General features: G+C 66.7%; 1 protein-coding gene across 3 annotated transcripts in view; it reads left to right on the top strand.

Moving 5' to 3' along the window:
• Positions 1-19,077, top strand: part of KIAA0930 (KIAA0930 ortholog) — a 28,578-nt gene extending 9,501 nt beyond the window's left edge. The window contains exons 2-10 of one of the 3 annotated variants that reach the window (XM_036019740.1): positions 8,185-8,336; positions 11,509-11,634; positions 11,744-11,821; positions 12,155-12,256; positions 13,363-13,503; positions 13,827-14,021; positions 16,760-16,917; positions 17,153-17,316; positions 17,722-19,077. In XM_036019740.1, coding sequence (XP_035875633.1) covers positions 8,185-8,336; positions 11,509-11,634; positions 11,744-11,821; positions 12,155-12,256; positions 13,363-13,503; positions 13,827-14,021; positions 16,760-16,917; positions 17,153-17,316; positions 17,722-17,762 — 1,157 coding nt within the window. In that variant the 3' untranslated portion in view covers positions 17,763-19,077. Of the gene's footprint in view, positions 1-8,184; positions 8,341-11,508; positions 11,635-11,743; positions 11,822-12,154; positions 12,257-13,362; positions 13,504-13,826; positions 14,022-16,759; positions 16,923-17,152; positions 17,317-17,721 lie in introns of all 3 variants that reach the window. The other 2 variants (XM_036019739.1, XM_036019741.1) reach the window with 2 other exon arrangements.
• The last annotated feature ends 254 nt before the right edge of the window (positions 19,078-19,331 follow it).

Raw genomic sequence — 19,331 nt, 5'->3', positions numbered from 1 at the left:
GGCGGGGAGGAGCACTCGGCCTGGCGGTTAGGAACCCGTGTGACCAGGCTCCCTCCAGGTCGGGGCTGTGGCCTGGCTCTGCCACACACACTAGCAGGGTGACGTCAGACCAGTGACTCGCGTCTTGAGCCTCCATTTCCTCATCAGTTACACGAAGGTAGTGATTTGATTTCATGGGATCCCAGTGAAGATCAGAGGAGGCGAAGTCGCTCGGGTGGGCGCCCAGAAGTGGGAGGGATCAGGGAAGGCCCCATGTGCGGGGCGGGCGGGGCGGTGGGGCTGGACCCCCAGGAGCTGACAGCTGAGCCGCTCTCGCAGGCGGGTGGTTCTGGGCCGCGCAGCCCCCCGCGTTTGGTCAGGGGAGGAGGCCGCGGGCTGGAGTATGGGGTCCACGCCGCCGACTTCCCAGGGCCTTCTGGGGAGGCCGGCTCATCTGGCGAAGGAGCGGGACTTTTAACGGAAGAAGGTGGGGAACCAGGCTGGGTGTCGGGTTCGTTCTGGTCCAGCCAACCCCAGGCTTCCCTTAGGCTAGCATGGGTGGGGGAAGGGCTCAGGTCACGGGGTGGGGGCGGGGCGTCTGACTAGCACTTCCGGTCCAAGGCAGCATCAGGACAGCCCGGCCCCCCGGGCAGCTTCTGTCTCGGGTGCCCCGCGGGAGCGTCTCGGGCCAGCAGGGCGCGCTGCGAGGCCCAGGGTGCTGAATGGCCTATTGAGGGGCCACAGAGGCCTATTCACTGGGCCCGGGCTGCTGCTTGGACGCTCCCCAGAAAGGACACTTGACCCTCCCCACCCCTGCCCCTGCAGCCTTTTGGGAGGCCGGGCCCGGCAGAGGCTGCTGCTGAGCCAGGCCCTTGTTCTGATGGCCCGGGGACCGGCATCGGGCATCTACTTCCTGTGGGTCCCAGACCCGCCGGTCCACTCTCCCCACTCCAGGGAGACTTCCCTCTCAGCCCCCTCTCCCCCAAACCCTTCAGGGGTCCCCAGCCCTCTGAGGATACAGAGAAGGCCCCCAACCCAGTGAGGGGGTCTCTGAGGTCAGGTGGTCTGCAGCCCGGGCTTCCACGCAGCATCCTGGGCCTTTTTTCCTGCCCTCGCCAGCCAGGCATCGCCCTCCGCAGGCCCTGGTGGGCCCCCCTCTGCCCACTTCACTCATAGTCAGGAGCCCTCGGGTGAATGCCCTTCTCGGGGGGGCCTCCCTGCCGCGCCGACCAGGGCCGGCGCCTGTCGTGCGGGCTCAGGGTGCACCCCTGCCCGCCCGGCCCTTGCCCAGGAGGCTGTCCCACTTGTCTGATGAAGCGTGTGCCCACCCGCAACACCCACTCCAGGGGGCGAGGACCTGCCAGGTGCCGCTCACCGCTCGCCGTCCCACCGCCGGCCCTGAGCACCACGCCTGATGGTAGCCCCGGGAGATAGACATTTGCCGGGCTGCACGGGGCGCATGCGGGTGGCTGCTGGAACCAGCTCCCCCCAGCGGCGAGACCCGGGACCTGTCCCGCACGTTGCTGACGCGCCGGCGTCGTCCCCTGACGTTACGCACGCAGGCGGACGGCCGCTCGCGGGGCGGGGCAGGCGGGGGTTTCGGGGCCCAGCGGCCCTCCGTGGGCGGTTTGCCCGTTCGCCTTCCAGTGCCGGGCGTGGGGTGCGCCTTGCTTCGCGCCCCTTCCGCCCGCAGTGCCGGCAGGTGCCGTGAGACGTGAAAAATGGGATCTTCTAGTCTCCGTTTCCTGATTGTGCGCAGGTGAGTGTGCCTGCCCGTCTTGCACGCCGTTTGCTTCTCCCTTGGCTGCCGTCCCGTCCCGTTTTCCCCGGCGTCGCGCGGGACTCCCTGCTCGCTGGGGAAGTCAGCGCCGCCTGCACTGGAGAGTTCCCGCACTTTCCCAGGGCGCGTTTCTTTCTTTCTTTTTTTTTTTTTTTTTTTAAGATTTTATTTATTTATTTTTAGAGAGGGAAGGGGGAGAGAGAGAGGAAGAGAAACATCAATGTGCGGTTGCTGGGGGTCATGGCCTGCAACCCAGGCACGTGCCCTGACTGGGAATCGAACCTGCGACACTGGTTCACAGCCCGCGCTCCATCCACTGAGCTACGCCAGGCAGGGCAGGGCGCGTTTGTTTCTTCCTCTGTCTGTGATGTGGGGGGGGAGGGGGGTCTCTACAGCGATTGTTCACGTGGTTTGTCATTCTTGTCTTAAAATAAAAAAGATCGTGTTTATTTGTTTTTAGAGAGAGGGGAAGGGAGAGAGAAAGACAGGGAAACAAACATTGATCGTCCGTCCCAACCAGAGACCTGGCCCACAACCCAGGCACGTGCCCTCCCGGGGAATTGAACCGGGGACCTCTCGCTCTGTGGGACGGCACCCATCCCACTGAGCCACACCAGTCACAGCTGTCATTGTTCTCTTTGATACCTTCTATGTGTGAGTCAGAAAGGCTCCCTGAGAAAGTTTTAAAAATTAACTCATGGTTCATTTTTTTAATGATTTTGGTTACAGCATTTAAAAGTTCCGATCGTTGTGGAATTTATTTTGGCCTGAGCAGGGACTGAGCCTTCCGTTTCCCTCGGCTGGCCAGCTGCCCCGAGACTGAGTGTCGAGGAATCGTCCTCACCTCGCCGGAGCGCAGGCCGCGTGGTTTGTGTAGCCGAGTCACCGTGTGTTTCCCTCGTGTCTGCGCCTCCTGCTCAGTCCCGCCGTCTGTGCAGCCATGCACTGCGCCCCTCCCCTTCATCAGTCGCTTGGTTCATTCAGTTTCTTTGTTCGGTTGGCCAGTACTTACTGCTCCGGTAGGTCCAACACTGTTGTACGAACTAGGTGGACAGCCGTGAACAGAGCGCTCCCAGGGGAAAGGGAGGCGGACTGTCCCGGAGCCGACCTTCCCCCTGTGCATGCAGCTCCGCTCCGGAAGGGCAGGTGTTGGCCGGCCCGGCCCCCGCCGGCCGCCCATGTTTGTGAATAGGCCTTTGCCGGGGCACTGCCGGCCCGGCTCCTCCCATGGCTCTGCGGCTGGTTTTGTGGTTGAGACGGGACCATATGGTCTGTCTGCAGAGCCCGAAGCGCCTTCTGTCCGGAGCTCCACAGGAAAAGTTCGCCGGCTCCTGTGCCAGGGACGACCGTGCGCCAGCAACAAGTGGTGGGGTGCACGCCGGCCTCTGGTGACCGGTGCTGGGGGGGACATGGACGTGGTGGGGCAGGGGGTTGGGGTGGGGTGGCCCCCCGAGGGGGTGAGGAGGGAAGCCCCCGGGGGACCGTGAGCAGGGAAGTGACGAGAGCCGACGCCGGCGGGGCCCAGCGGGGAGCTGGCACGGGCACATGGGCAGGACCGGGCGGTGGTGCGGCCCGGGGGACGAGAGCCATTTGTGAAAAGGGGCTGGATCCCGGGTGTGTTTGGCGGTAGAATGGGTAAAATAGCGCAGAGGTAAGTCAGAGAGTTCTGCGGGGGGAAGTGGTGGCAGAAACGGACAGACCTGTAAACGAACAGACCTGTCCCAGGAAACGAGGGCTGGGGAGCGCCAGTGGGAACCGGCTCCCGACAAGACAGTAGCTGGGCAGTGCCGTGGGGCCGAGGGCGGCTTTCCGCTGCTTTTGTGTTTAAGCTGGCTAAGACTCCGGTGTTGCATTTGTGTGGATTCCGTTGGCTCCGAGCGGAGAAACCAGTCCACAGGCTCTGAGACAAAAGGAGAAAGTCACTGGTTAACAGGTGGTTGAGACCTCAGACCTCCGGGACAACGGCAGCGCCCAGCGCTAAGGACTCGAGTGTCCCTGCGCTCCCTCCTGCTCCACTCTCGACCTCTCTCCGCCACTCCTTCCCGCGGGCCGGCCGGCCGCCCCCATGGGCGGACGGAGGCGGCTGCAGCGCTGGAGGAAGCGGGTCGCTGGGGCTGCCGGGGACAGAGGGTTCCGGTCTGTTTCACAGCTGGCCGGGGTCGCGTGGCACTTCCCGCTTGCACTGTAAGCGTGCACTGGATGTGTGAGTGGGCTCCCCGTCGGCCCACTCTCGTATTCCAGGATTGAACCCCGCGTGGTCGTGGCAGCTCCTTTCGGTGGGCCGATGGGTTCCTGTTCATAGTTAAGGTTCTTATGTTCCTGCCCAGGAGAGAGATTTTCTGTGTGTGTGTGTGTGTGTGTGTGTGTGTGTAAGTGAGACTTGCACGTGCACACTGGTTTTGGAATCGACGTTATGCCTCCGTGTCAGAAAGCATGGGCAGGTTTCTCGGGCCCTCAGAACTCCGGGGTGACGCCGGAGCGCTCTGTTTCTGGGGCACTGGGAGACTAGTCCTCTCGGAAGCATGTGGCCTGCTGGTCCAGTGGCTTTCCGTGGGGGGTGGAGTAGCTCTTGGACAGTGCTGTCTGTGGTCATATGTACATGACCATCACTTTTTATGGCCGTGAACTTGTTCAGGCCATAACCCTAACCCTAACCCCTGAGGTGGGACAGGGCGGGGCTCTGCCTCTGGTCTCAGTGCCCGCCGTGAGTGACGGCCCTTGGCTGCGTGCTCAGAGCCGCGTGCCTCGCACTGTCGGGCTGCACGGTGGGGGCCCGCTGTTCCAAAGTGCCCCGGGCGTCGTGCTCAAGTGCCATCTGGTCCTGGGTGAGAAGGCCGTGAGGGAGGAAGGGCGAGCGCTGGAGGGGCTCTGTCCAAGCGCGAGCCGCAGGGCTGCTGGGAGCGGACCAACCCTGTGTGACATCCCCTGTCTTTACGCAGAGACACACCTCAGACGAGGCCGTGTGTGGGGGCTGGCAGACAAAAGTGTGCCCGGAGCCTCGAAGGAACCTGGTCCTGGGTTTCCCCCAGGAGCTGTGGCCTGGTGTTTGCTTACTCGGTGTTGGTGGCCACTTTACAGGACATAGCTCGAGGGAACTGGGGCGGACTCTGTAGTCAGGGCCACGGCCGGGACCCCAGCTGAGCAGGGAAGGCGGGAGCTGTCCGCGGTGCTGCCCTCCGGCTGCACGCTCCTGCACGGGCCAGGCAAACCGGCTGCTACTGTGGACCAGACGGCTGGGAGACTGGAAGACAGGGACAGAGCCTGGAGGTCTGGGAGCTCCTGGCCGGGGGGCGTTTCTCCCTGGCCAGGCCCTGGGGAGGGACGTGGGGAGGGGCGTACACCTGCGGGAGATAGCACAGGGCACGCAGCCCGGCTGTGCCTGGTGTGTTTGTTCACTCACGGTCACTGGGCCACATGACATCGGGACCATGGAAGGTTCTGGATGCAGCCACGCCATCCGAGCAGGCCACACTGCCGCCAGAGACGTGAGACGAGCAGTCACTCGTAACACGGGCAGCGTCCTCGTGCGTGGGGCTCCGCTTCTGTGTTTCTCCTGCCACTCGGTGAGGCAGGGGCTCGTGCGCCTCTCACGAGGACCCCGGCTTCTGCTCCCGGCGCATGCTGCAGGCATTCCCAGCCGGATGCCTCCTGCCGGCTGCGGCTGCCGCTGCGCTTTGCCGGCTTGGGTGGAGTCTAGTTTACGTCAAGTGGGCCGCATCCACGTGAGGGAACAGCGGGGTGGCTTCCGGTGGCTGTGAGGGCCTGCGAGACCGCCACCACCATCAAAACAGGACGTTCGGGGTAACCGCCGGCCGCTCCTGTCGCTCTGCATCTCCCCCTCTGAGACATCGCGTGGCCTTCTGCGCCTGCCCCCCCCGCCCAGCACGAGGACGCAGGGTCCGTGGTGGGCTTCCATCGCCGTCGGTTGTCTGCTGAGGGGCTGTCCCGCATTCCGAGTGCCCACTCTCCCGGCCTCCAGTTCGGGCCGTTGGGAGCGATGCTCCCGGGGCGTCTCTGTGCCAGTGTGCGTGCGGACGCGCTCCGTCCGCTGGGGGCTCCCAGGCTCCAGTGGGCGGTGGCTGCGCCCCTTCCTGCTGCGGGCACCTGGGCAAGTCACCCACCTCCCTGAGCCCGTTTCCCGTTAGGTTGGGATGACCCATTCATCCACCCACCCAGCATTTGCTGGGCGCCCACTGGGTGCCTGGCACTGTTCTGGGCACCGAGGTCTGGTGGCGGTCAAGCCCAGCTCCCTTCTCCTGGCTGCGGTCACCCCGTGGGGGGCGGGCAGGAGCAGAGAAGACACACCAGGTGGAGATGAGAAGGGTCAGGGTGGCAGCGAGACACGATGATGTGGCGGGGAGGACCCGGAGACCGAGGGGCTCTCTGAAGAAGGGACCCTGAGAGTTAAACGGAGGGACAAGAAGAGCTTTGGTGGGAAGGTGGAGGGGCGCAGGGGTGTGCCCTGCGGCAGGTCACAAGGTCAGCTTCCCGCCTCCCGAGGAGGCCGGCGTGGCTGGGGAGGGACGAGGGGCGGACACCGTGTAAGGACTGTGAGTTTTGTTCTGAAGTCAGTGGGAAAGATCTTGGGGGGGGGGTGGGAAAGGCCTTTAAAGATCCTGTATCTGGGTGTGGAGGGTGGAGTAGGGGTGGGAGTTCGAGTTTTGTGGGGGTTTTTTAAAGATTTTATTTATTTTTAAAGGGGAAGGGAGAGAGAGAAAAAGGGAGGGAAACATCAGTGTGTGGCTGCCTCTCACATGCCCCCTGCTGGGGACCTGGCCTGCAGCCCAGGCATGTACCCTGACTGGGACTCGAACCAGTGACTCCTTGCTTCGCAGGCCGACACTCAATCCAGTGAACCACACCAGCCAGGCAGGGGTTCAAGTTTTATCCAAGAATAACCACAGCCTCTTTGCTTAATTGTGCATGGGGGTCTGTCGTGGTGTGGATTGGGGCAGAGCCTGTCACACGAGTGTGGCGGGAGTTTCAGACGGGTGGTGGGTGGTGCGGACAGCCTGTGGGTCCCACCGGTGCTGGGAGGCCGGGTGATGGCTGTCAGCCCTGCCGGCTTTCCATCTTTGCCCCCCGGGGCGGACCGGGGTCCTGGCTGAGAGACCCCTTCTGTTTCCTCGCTGGGGGCCAGGCAGGTTGCGGGCGTGGGTGGGCCCCCGGTGGCCCTGCGGCCCGCAGAGGGCACGGTCGGCGCCGTGGTTCCTTGGTGGTGGTGCAGCAGCAGGACACTGAAGAAGACGGGACTTTTCTCCCGCGGCTCAGGCGTCTGGAGCCTGGGGGCTGCGCCTCAGGGGGCGGGGGCTCGGGCCGTGTGCCAGGTCACCTGGCCGGTCCTGGTTGGCCTCGGAGCTGCCTGTGGGGGCGGGGGAGGGTCCCAGCGGCAGCTGGTCCTCGGCTCCCCGGGTCTCGGTGTAGGGTCGGGTCAGTTCCTTCCCGCACGGAAGAGGGGGCGCAGGACACGGCGGTCAGGGGCCTTGTGGGCAGAGAGGAAGAACCAGCCACCGCCAGATATTTGGAGTCTATGAGAAATAGCTCCGGGGCAGATCTTGAAATTTCCTTGGGTCTGTCTAGAAAGGGAGGGGAGGAGGGGAGGCTTTGCCAACACCCCTCTGCCTGGCAGGGGCTCTGCGTGCCCTGGTCCCCGCCAGGGCGTTCTGTCCACATCCCCCGGGGAGGAGCTGGGGTCGGAGAGGCCAGGCTGCTTGCCTGGGGTCACAGCGCCGGTGGCAGCACTGGGGGGGAACCCAGGCCTTTCCCCCAGAGCCTGGGGCGTTTTCTCTGTGCGCAGGAAGCACTGATGACATAGAGATATTTATCCTAAAGAAACACGGTTTGTGGAAAAGCAGAGTCCTGTCCCCCGGGAGATCAAGCCCTGCGCGTGGAAAGGCCCCGGGGGCGCGGGGCGGGGGGGCTGTGCACGACCTCTCTGCTCTCTCTGCCGGCAGCCCAGACCAGCTGGCAGAGGGTGGCTGCCCCTTTAAGCGGGGCTCTCCGTGGGGGGTGCTGCAGCCTGGGGAGGGGCGGGGCGGGGCGGGGGCTGAGGGTGGAGCCTGTCTGCTGACGGATCTCCCCTCCGAAGCCCTTTCCAGCGCAGCCCCAGCGTCGCTTCCTCTCTCCTTGGGTCTTCCCTTCCCAGCGAAGCTGCTGATTCATCCTCAGGCTGCAGTCGCCTGCCCGGCCGTGCGGCTGGGGCTCCGGGCCCCCTCTGGGGGAGAGCTGGGCCTCCTGGGAGCTGTCCTTCAGCCTTTCTGGCCGCCCCGGGGCTGGGGTGGGGGTGGGGGAGGAGGGGGCCCTGGACGGCACAGAGCCCCGGTGGGGACCCAGGCTGGGGACGGGGTGGGGGAGGAGGGGGCGGCGTGGCCGGGCCCTGGGGCGAGGGCCCGCTGACCCGGCCGCCCTCCGGCCCCCCTCCGCAGGGTACGTCAAGGACGACCGCATCGCCTTCTGGACGTGGATGTTCTCCACCTACTTCATGGAGAAGTGGGCCCCGCGGCAGGACGACATGCTCTTCTACGTGCGCCGGAAACGGGCCTTCGCCGGCGGCGAGAGCGGCGGCGACGCGAGGAAGGTGAGCGGCCCCCTGGCCCCAGCCGAGCCCCGCGGTGCGCCCCGCTCCTGGCGGGTGAGGTGGGCTCCCGGCCGTCCTGGTGCACGTCGTGGGAGGACGTGCGGTTCCCCGAGCACCTACTGTGTGCCCAGACCCATGCGGAGACAGTCGCACGTGCTGGCGAAAGGGGGTGTGCTGGGCGCGGCCTGCGCTCGTGCGAGCCTTCGCCCTTGTGGCCCTGAGGGGCAGCGGCGTCTTCGCTGCACCTGTGAGGAAGCTGAGGCTCGGGCAGGCGCCGTGGCCAGCGTCTCAAGAGGAGTGAATAAGCAGCCCTTTGACCCCAGAGTCCGGCTCCTCCCTGGCCGAGGACAGGCTGACCTGACTCGGGGATGACGGTGACGGAATGACAGCCACTCACTGACCCAGACCCCAGACCCCACACAGCGCCAAGTCCTCAACTTCTTGATCTCGCTGTGTCCTCCCCGCAGCTCCACGGGGCAGGTGTTGCATCCATGTTTTAATGTTATAATGCGTTTTTTAAAGATTTTGTTTGATTTTTAGACAGGGAAAGGGAGAGAGGAAGAGGAGAGAGGTATCAATGTGTGGTTCCCTCTTCTACGCCCCCTACTGGGGACCTGGCTGCAACCCAGGCATGTGCCCTGACTGGGAATTGAACCAGTGATCCTTTGATTTGCAGGCCGGCACTCAGCCCCCTGAGCCACACCAGCCAGGGCTAAATCCTCGTTTCACAAATGAGGCCACAGAGCACTCAGGGATGACGTGACTCACTTAAGGTCTTTCTTCCACTGAATTTAAGTCTGTAGAGAAGTGAACGAAACAGACTTCGAGTGTTTCCTTCTGCTTTTCATAAGGGTTAGTAGTTTGTAAAGCGTTTAAGCAAGCTGTAAGCCAAACGTGGAGACAGGGTTTTCCTTTAAACACGAACAGTGGGAAGCTGTGGGGGCAGCTCAGGAACTTGCAGCCGGCCTGCACCGGGGCCGGGGCCGGCGAGCTGCGGCTTATGCGCCCAGCGTCTGGAGCCCCTGCCCTGCCGAGGGCCTGCTGTGTGAGCCTCACACGGGTGGAGGAGGTTTCCCGCCGATGGACGGGCCTGGCATCCGCTGCAGAGGAGGCACAGCAACCGCCCTGCCGTGCCAGCCTCCTGCGTGCCAGTGGCGGTACGGCCGCTCTGGTGGGGCTTCGTGGCGGGTGGGGAGACCCAGGGGCTGGCCTGGGTCGCCTGGGGTCAGCTGGTGCGTGCAGGCGGCTGGCTGTGCGACTGTGTTGTCACCAGGACCCAGAAGTGTGTGACGGTGTGGCAAATACGTGTGCAGGGACCAGAGGGAAGGGCAGTGGTCAGCAGAGCCACGTGGGTGAGTGAGCCTTAAATGAAGGGAAAGGCGTTCCCTGGCAGGGCCCAGTGGCCCAAACGGTGGGCCTGGTGGAACGTAAAATCCCCACACACTCAGGCGTCGCTGGGGGCTCTGTGTGACCTCGGGGGGAAGGGGAGGGCGGTGGGGGCCGGCGCACAGGGGTGCCAGAGTCCCACCCGGCAGCTGGGCGTTATCCCGCAGCCCCGGTAAACGGAAGAAGGGAACTCGGTTCGAGTGCCGTTGTGCACGTGCTCCGGCGGCAGCGGGTCGAGGGCCAGAGAGGGCGCGAGCAGAAGCCCGGAGGCCGCTCCTGGAGGCTGAGCCAGGGACAGGGGACCAGGCGCAGAGGGAGGGGTAGTCAGATGGTGCCAAGGACGGCAGCTTACCCCCAGGCAGGACTCGAGTGTTGGGTGGGTTGAGTGGGTGGGGGGTGCCTGTGGCGAGGTTGTGGATTGCCTGTCTGAGCTCAGCCCAGAGGCCGGGGACAGAGGTAGAGATTTAAGGTCGTGGGCACCGAGACGGTCCCTGGAGCCTGTGGGAAGAGGAGGGGACCTGCAGAGTGAGCTGGCTGACACCGGAGGGAGCAGCGGGAGACGGTGAGCGGCTGGCCGGAGTGGGGGCGGCGTCCCTCCACCTGTTGGCATCTGCCGGAGGTCCAGACACAGATGAGCCTCCGTGCAGGCTCGGCCTTCTCCCAGAGGCAGTCTGCTGCGGCCGGAGGCTCTCGGAGGGACAGTCCCCATGAGACACCCGCAGCTGTCCCTGGAATTGCAGAGTGGCCCAGCTCTGGTCCAGGAAGGGTCTTAGCCCGTCTCAGACTAGACTTCTCTGGAAAGGCAGGCGGGTTCAGGGAGTGGCCTGGGGGGCCGGGGAAAGGTCTGGGCAGGGTGGCTCTTAGCTGGGGACAGTGGTGCTCTGGATCCGGGGCTCAGGGATGTGGAACTAGATGGGTGGGGCCGCCCTGCGTGGCCCCCCACAGCTGGGCGCAATGCACCCAACTCAGCCCTGGCCCTGGCCCCATCCCTGGGGAGCCCCAGTGTGCTGGGACAGACCGAGCAGCCGGTGACGCAGAGCCACGGTGCTGCGACGGTGGGGAGAGTGGGGAGCAGGGGGGAGCCCCCAAAGAGGAGGAGGGGACACCCCGCTGGAGGGTTGCAGGAAGGGAAAGGGCAGCAGTGGGCCGGGTCAGGCCCATCAGTGACCACGCTGTCAGGGTCGGCCCCGCAGGGCGGGGCCGCAGTGTTTGGAGGGCAGGAGGCGGGCAGCGGTGTGAGGAGGCCCCGCGGGTCCAGCGGGTGCAACGCGGGCAGAGGGCGTGGGGAAGCCCGACGGCAGCTTCTCAGCAGCTTCTGGACCCCGCGGTGCAAGGGAACAGAAAGAGAGGAGAGCCCTTGGCAGGCGCAGCGCGGGTCCTCTGTGCGCCTGCGCAGTGCGGGCCTCTGCGGAGCATGCGTGCTGAGAGTCCGCTGCGGCAAGCTCAGGCTGCTCCTGCCCCTTCTTCCCTGCAGCCGGCGGAGCTGGTACTCAGTCACCATGGCAACCGGAGGGCTTCCTGAGCTAGTGGGGGAGGGTGGATGGGTGGCAGGTGGCGTGCTGCCTGTCAGCGGGTGGGTGGGCTGCAAACGGAGCAGAATGTGGGTGGGACGGGGCGCTGGGATCGCCCACCCCCGCGTGGGGGGGCCCAGGGACGGCCTCAGAGGCCCCGTGCTCGGTTCGCCCTGGGGGTCTCAGCCAGAGACCTGGCGGGGCCGGAGCCTACATCTGCGTTAGCGCCCGCCCGGCCCCGCAGCGGGCTGACTCGGCGTGCCTGTGCCTCGCAGCCAGCGGAGGCCGAGCCCGAGGTGGAGGTGGAGGTGTACCGGCGGGACTCCAAGAAGCTGCCGGGCCTGGGAGACCCCGACATTGACTGGGAGGAGAGCGTCTGCCTGAACCTCATCCTGCAGAAGGTGCGGCCGGGGGGTGGGGCCCCGGCGTGGGGTGGTCGGTGGGCGGGCGGGCGTCGGGGCGGCAGGGGGCGCTCCACGCCCCGGCCGGCCTGTGCTCTCCCGCCCGCAGCTGGACTACATGGTGACCTGCGCCGTGTGCACGCGCGCCGACGGGGGCGACATCCACATCCACAGGAAGAAGTCCCAGGTGAGCCGCGGCCCAGGGCCCCCTGCCGCCCCGCCAGCTCGGCCCAGAAGTGCAGTCCCCCGCCCGCCCCGTGTCTGCTCTGAGGAGGCGGGTCCCCTCCTCACTTCCCCGCACCCGAGGCTGGGGGCTGGCTCCGGAAGCCCATCAGCTCCGCGTGTCCCGTGTCCCATGCATGGAGCACGCAGCAGGCCGTCCCACGAGGCTCCTTCCAGACGCGTTCCCGCACCCGGCGCTGTGCGGTGCGCCCGCAGTGACACGCCCCACGCAGCTGAGCGGCCCTGGGCAGGCGTGCCGGGCGGGCCTCACTCTGCCCTCGAACCTCCTTCCTTGCAGCAAGTGTTCGCCTCCCCCAGCAGACACCCCATGGACAGCAAAGGGGAGGAGTCTCAGATCAGCTACCCCAACATCTTCTTCATGATCGACAGCTTCGAGGAGGTGGGCGCAGCTCCGGGCGGTTCCTGGTCAGAGCTGCCCTCCCTCCCTCGGGCCTTACCCTTTGCACGGGGTGGGGGTGGGGGGCGGGTCCAGACTCCTGCCCGGGTGGCCCCCACTCTGATGTTGAACGTGTGGCAGGGAAGCCCCCAGCCCGGATCCCGGTTCTCCCACCTGTGAAATTGGGGTCGTCCGACCCACTTACACGCAGGCTCAGGGTCAGAGATGAAAGGGCACGGTGAGCACCTACAAAGGTGCCGCCTGGCCGGAAGGGCCATCATTATATTGCGGTCGTTAGACACCCACGCTGCCCTGGCTTGGGATCCTGGGGTGTCGGAGGGGTGGGGCTTCAGAAGTCATCCTGGTCACACTGTTGTTTTGAGGTTGGGAACACCAGGCCCCAGGGCACAGGGTGACTCACCTGGAAAACAGGAGTCCCACTCCCAACCTGCTCGCCCCAGCCCGGCCAGTCTCCTCCGCCTTGGGGCCCTGATGGCGCCTGTGAGTCCAGGAAGGGGGCGTGGCTTCTAGGGTCTCAGGGTTTGATGGAGTCTTGAAGCACCTTAGGCTCAGGGGGCTAAGTGCCCCTCTAGGCTCACACAGGTAGTTCGTATTGAACCTGAGATTTGAACCTGAGCCTGTGACCTTGAAACTCTGCACCACTATGTGCCTGCATGCAAGTCGTGAAGGTGGAGGGGACGGGGCAGGGGGTGGGGTGCCACCGCCTGAGTGAGGGAGACCCCGTAACAGAACTCAGACCGGGCAGGCCTTGTCAGCGTCCTGACTGCTCAGCCTGGGAGTGTGCTGCAGACCACGTCCTCCCTGGGGAACATGGCCAGGCACGCCCTCTGCTGGACGCCACCCCTGCCCGCAGTTACTCTGTCCTGGTTCCCATGCTGGGCTCAGCGGAGCAGGGCAGGTCTGGCGGCCACAGGTGTCTCGCGACCTGTGGCTCCGTGCCGTCCCTTGCGATACTGGAGTTCCCCGAGCAGTCAGTCCTCCGGGCAGCCCGGGCAGGGGAGGGGAGAGGGGAGCTGGCCGGGCTGCAGCCGGGCCGGCGGGCGGCCGACAGCTGACATCCCCTCCCCCCGCACCGTGCGCCCGCCCAGGTGTTCAGCGACATGACCGTGGGGGAAGGGGAGATGGTCTGTGTGGAGCTGGTGGCCAGCGACAAGACCAACATGTTCCAAGGCGTCATCTTCCAGGGCTCCATCCGCTACGAGGCGCTCAAGAAGGTGTACGACAACCGGGTGAGTGCCAGCCGGGCCTGGGGGCGCCTGCCCGTGCAGGCCCCGCTGCGGCAGCGGCCCGGGGCCCGCTTCACGGGACGTTCCCCTTGGAGTGTGGGGACAGCAGCGGGCCGGCAGGCGCGGGTTCCTGGGGCTGGAGCTCTGACCCCGGCCTGGCCCCGGGGCTGCTGTGGGCAGGGGTCACTGGACAGGGATGGGCATGTGCGTCGGGGCTCAGTACCCCTGGCAGGACTGGTTCTCGAGGGACGGCCACCCTGGCTGCTCGCGTCCCCGGGGCGAGGCCCGCCCACCCGCCTGCTCAGGCCCCCCCCGCCCGCCCACAGGTGAGCGTGGCCGCCCGCATGGCCCAGAAGATGTCGTTCGGCTTCTACAAGTACAACAACATGGAGTTCGTGCGCATGAAGGGGCCGCAGGGCAAGGGCCACGCGGAGATGGCTGTCAACCGTGTGTCCACGGGGGACACGTCGCCCTGCGGGACTGAGGAGGACTCCAGCCCGGCCTCGCCCATGCATGAGCGGGTAAGGGCCGTGCCGCTCGGGCAGGGCCCCTGCCCCCCGAGCCTGCTCCCCGGCGTCCCCCGAGCCTGCTCCCCGGCGTCCCCCCGAGCCTGCTCCCCAGTATGCCCCCGAGCCCCGCAGCCGAGGGGGCAGGCGTCCGCGTGCCCACCACTCCAGCGAGGAGGCCGAGGTTCCGGGAGGGCAAGGCCCTTGCCCGGAGCCGCACAGCAGGTTAGTGCCTGGGCCGGGGCTCTTCCCGCTTCCCGAGCTGTGGCTGCAGCCAGGCTGATGGGCCTGTCCTGGTGTCTGTCTCCAAGGGCCTGTTGGGCGGGCCCCGACAGTGACGGGCCGGCCTGGGGAGTGAGGGGGCGGGGATGAGCTGGCCTCCCCGCCTGTCCTGTGAGGACTGCCCCAGGGGGCAGCGCCCTGGACCGCCCAGCTTGGCACTCGGCCCGGCCGGTGGTGCACGAGGTGCCGCGCGACCACACTGCCGGCAGCTCGCCTGCAGCCCGCCTGCAGCCCTGCAGGTAGACGTGAGCTTTCCCGCCCCCAGACCCGGGGGCCAGGGTCCCTGGACTTGCTTGCACTGCCCCAGATCATGTGACTCTGGTGCGGCAGCCCCTCAGCCCCACGCTCTCTAGGCCACCACCCTTCCCCGGATGGGAGCCCAGGTCCACGGCAGCTTGTGCCCGAGGGGGCCCAGGGCCTCCAGGGGGACCCTGGGCTCAGGCAGGAGCAGCCCACAGCCCACGGGAGAGGGCAGGCAAGTCAGCCCACCAGGGGTGCGGAGGCAGCCGGCTCAGTGCACCTCCAAGAGAGGGGCGGGGCTAGGTGCCGCCGCTCCTGTGACGGTCCCCTCTCCTCTTGGAGCCTCAGCTTGCTCATCGAGAGAGACGGGCTGAGCACGCTCGCGCCCTTGAGCGCAGAGAGGCCCACAGCCACCGCCCCTCACGCCCTTGTGCAGGCCGGGCCCCAGGGGACACCCCGTGAGGAGCAGCCGCCTGAGCGTGACTGCCGGCGGGGCCCCTGGGAAGTGCCCGTAAAGAATGTGAATGGTGCGTTTCCTGCTGACCCCTGAGGTCAAGGGGTGTATTTGCCGTCCTTCCAGTTGTGTCCAGTTACGTGAACCTCGGGTGTCTCCAGGAGGCCAGAGGGCGGTCTCCTTGGTCTTCTCAGTACCTTTTCTGTTGCGTGTCTTCTGCTGCGATGCGTGTGTTCTGGGAGCAGATCAGAGTAGTGGTGTTCCTCTGTGAAGGGGGGGGCGGGGGGCTCCAGGCCAGGGCCTCTCTGCACACTGCACAGAGGCCCCTCCCCCTTCCGGGCTCGCTTCTGAGACAAGGAGCGCACGGTTCCTCCCTGGTCCCGAGGCCCCGACAGAACGCGCACGTGGCATCCTCGTGGAGGCGCGGCCTGGGCCCTGGGCCGACAGCCCTGGTGCCAGTCCCAGCCGGCTGTCTGCTCAGTGACTCCAGACGCCTCCCTGACCTGCCTCAGCCTTGACCTTCCGACCTGCCAGGCCGGAGTGATAGCTCCGCCCTCCCAGGGAGGCTGCCCGTGAAAGGCCCTGCCCAGAGGGGGTCCGGGGGTGGGACCTGCGGGGACTGCCCGGGCCCCCGCTGCCCACTGTTGCCTGCCCTCCTGTCCTGGGGGGTCACTTGGAACCAGGGATGGCGAACGCAGATGCTATGTGTATTGTGGTTTCTGGTGTCTGTTTTTTATCTTTTGAAAACCTTCCCTGACTTGTGGGAGGATCACCTGGAGCCACCCGCCGCCAGGACAGTGATGGACGCCGGCGCCGTGGCGAGGAGGCTGCCGGGCCCCCGAAGTCCCGGTCCCAGCTCGCCCTGTTCCTCGGACTCTTGTTTGCATGGGGAGGAGGGAGGAGATGGGCCCAGTTCCCTCTGCCTGGAACGCCCTTCCCCCCCTTCTTCACCTGGCGAACTCCTACTCGTCTGTCAAGACCCAGCTCGAGCGGCCTCTCCTCCAGGAAGCCTTCCCTGACTTCTCAGGCTTTTCCTCTGTGCCCCGGTGTCCTGTGCCTCGTGTTCTGTCTCAGCAAGCAGTGTGCAGGCTCTGGGTGTCGCTTTTCGAGTCTGTCGCCCCCAGCAGACTGTGAGCCCCTTGAGGGCAGGGACTGGTGTCACGTGCCTGTCTGTGCTTAGCGCTGCGCCCACGTGGCACCAAGTGGGTGTGGACAATGTCTGGTGGGCACACAGCGTGGTTGGGGAGGGGGCGGGACGGAGGAGTGGGCCGCTCAGCCGCGGCCCATCCGTGAGTAGGGCTGGGCGAGGGGCGGGGCGCATCGGACAGGAGGTGGGATCCGCGCGGAGGGATCCGAGCGGAGAGCTGGCCCGGGGCGCAGGGCCCCGCTGCGGTGGCGGCTTTGCTGTCACCCTGCGGGGTGACCTTGGACACGTCAAGTCCGCCATCGGCCTCGGTTCCTGCGTCTGCCCCACGGGGTTGATGTGGGTCCTGCCTCGTGGAAGACTCTGTGGGTCCATGGGCTGCGGGGGGGGAGGGGCCCGGGCCTGGGGCCCTGGAGAGGGCAGTGCTGGCGGCCCCGGAGCTGACTTGGGGTCCCAGGGCCCGCTCGGCCGTCCGCAGCACGGGGTCCAGACCACAGCCCGAGTCCCCCTCCGCCAGTCAGGGGCCCCTCCTGGGCCTCTTCCTGGGTTTGTCTCGAGGGCGGGAGGTGAGCCGGCTTGGGGACGCCCAGCGACAGGCGGGCCGCTCCGGTGACGGCCGCTCTCCGCCCCCAGGTGACCTCCTTCAGCACGCCCCCCACCCCGGAGCGGAACAACCGGCCCACCTTCTTCTCCCCGTCCCTCAAGCGGAAGGTGCCCCGCAACCGCATCGCCGAGATGAAGAAGTCCCACTCGGCCAACGACAGCGAGGAGTTCTTCCGGGAGGACGGCGGGGGCGGTGAGCTGGGCGCTGAGCCCCGGGGGACCGCCTGCGGCCCTTCAGGGCCCGGCCCCCGCCCCGGGCTCTGGCCGCTCCACCTGGTGGGCGGGGGTGGGTGGGGTCCGCAGATGGGCAGGAGGGGGCGGGTGCCGCAGGCCAGAGTGACACGCGCCCAGCAGGGGGCGCAGCCGGGTCCGGGGGAGGCCCGCAGTGGGAGGCGTTCTGACCCCCTGCCCCGACCTCCCCTCCGCAGCGGACCTGCAGAACGCCACCAACCTGCGGTCTCGGTCCCTGTCGGGCACGGGGCGGTCCCTGGTCGGGTCCTGGCTGAAGCTGAACAGAGCGGACGGGAACTTCCTTCTCTATGCACACCTGACCTACGTCACCTTGCCGCTGCATCGGATCCTAACAGGTAACGGTGTTCGCCGTGAACAGCTAGTCTCACTTCTTCGCGGGAACGGGACCCGACTCCTGGGCCCTGGGCTCCGGGGGACGATCCCGGGGGCGCCCAACCCCGCGTCCTGAGTTGGGTCCGGTCTCCCCGTTCCCACTCCCTGTGGGGCCGCTGGGGAAGCTGTCGGCCCCGCAGGGGTTCCTTTGTGTAGCGCTCCCGCGGCCCGCCCGTCCCCGAGGGCCCACACACACACCCTGGGCGTCTCCCCGCCCCGTGGTGGGGGTACTGCTCTGGGGCCTGTCGCTGACGCCGGGCGTGCGCATGCGCGTGACAGCGCGGACCGGCTGCCGGGAGGAGCTGCTGTCGGCGTAGCGCTCGGGGTGCTGACCTCCGTGCTTGTCCTCCCCCCCCTCGTACCCCTAGACATCCTGGAGGTTCGGCAGAAGCCCATCCTGATGGCCTAGCCGTGCGCGGAGCCCAGCCCCGCCCGGCCCCGGGAGTGCTGCCAAGTGCCTACCCGCCCGCCGCCACCGGGGTCTTCTGTGACAGCCCAGCGCCGAGCCGGGGCCAGGCGGGGCCGCTCGACCCCCCGGGGCCGGGGCCGACTCCGCGAACACCAGCCCAAACTGAAGTGCCTCTCTCTCCTCCCGCTGGCTCTGCTCCTGCCCTGCGCGCCCCCAGCACCGCCCCAGCCCGTCTGCGAGAGCCCTCTGCGCCCGAGGAGGCCCCCAGGCGCCACGAGGCCACGAGAGAGCAGAGGAGGGAGCCGTGCGCCCAGTCCTGCGACTCGCCGTGCGCACCCTGCAGATGGCGGGTGCCCAGCGCCCACTGGGGCACCCAGGGTGCCCACTGTCAGCCCTCTAAAGGAGAACGGTTTTAAGATTCTGCAGCGCTGTGCCAATGAACTTGAGCACCCGAGCTGGTCCTGGTGCGTCCGCCCTCCCTGGCTTGGTCCTGAAGGGGCCACCCTGGGGAGGTGGGGACCGGGCTGTGTGATGGTGTGGCGCTCGCTCGGAACACGGCGCCCACCCTGGTCCCAGAAAGGCCTCGAGCAGAGCGGACGGGCCCTGGCCGCGCCAGGAAGGCCTCTGCTTCCAGCCAAAGAGCATCGCCGACACACACACACCTCCAACCCGAGACTTCCCCCTGTGCCTCGGCCGTGTGACCGCCGAACGTGGGGGCCCACAGGACAGGGGTGGGGTCTCACTGCAGGCAGGTGGGGTGGGGTGGGGTTGGCGTGCTCCCAGGAAGGTTCTAGTAGAACCTCCATCCTCCGGGGGGGTCGGGGGGGAGGAGGGTGTTTCATTTCTGGTTTTCTAGCGCTTGTTTCCTCTGCCTGAGCGAGGGTCCTGGTTCTGAGACCCACTCACCTAGGCAGGAGGGGACAGGCCTCGGCTCGGCCAGTCGGGGGTGTGAGTGGCCCCCCGGCCCCTGCCCCGCCCAAGGCCCCGCGCCAGCCCGGACTTCCACCTGTGACAACCCACGTGCTCTTCTCAAAGCCACGAGCCTTCTCAGCGGCAGACCCGTCACCCCAGCCACGAGGAGCGAACTGCCGGCCGGGGCCGCGAGGCCGCGCTTGAAGGCCCCGGAGTCTCTGGCTCCCACAGTGTGTGCTGAAGTTCTCTTGGGGGGGGGGAGCAGAAAGGAGCTGGAGGGGCTCACCCTCCTGTGTGATGTCGTTCCGCGCTCTGAAGGCTCGCGCGGGGCTCCAGAACGGGGCCACTCGGGGCTTTCTTTAGATTTTGTATGCTGTTATTAAAGGCAAGCTATTGCATTTCATTCTGCCTCACTTTGCCCACCTGTAAAATGGGGCCAACACCACCTACCTCACTGGAGTCTCCAGGGTTCCAGCACGTGACTGGGTCGGGTACGATCGCCGGCCATTCTGCACCGCTGGGGTCAGGGGTCAGACACTCGGATGCTTGCCTCCCGGGCACCCAGTCCCGGGAGACGCGTGGTGGGGCTGGGTTTGAACACCCCCACATCCCTGGCGGCGCCCAGCCCGTGCTCAGCCGTGCGTCCACCTGCACGAT

The sequence above is a fragment of the Phyllostomus discolor genome, chromosome 2, assembly GCF_004126475.2.
Source record: "Phyllostomus discolor isolate MPI-MPIP mPhyDis1 chromosome 2, mPhyDis1.pri.v3, whole genome shotgun sequence".
Lineage (NCBI taxonomy): Eukaryota > Metazoa > Chordata > Mammalia > Chiroptera > Phyllostomidae > Phyllostomus > Phyllostomus discolor.
Note: the sequence above shows the minus strand (reverse complement) of the source record. Positions and strands in the feature narration are given on the sequence as shown.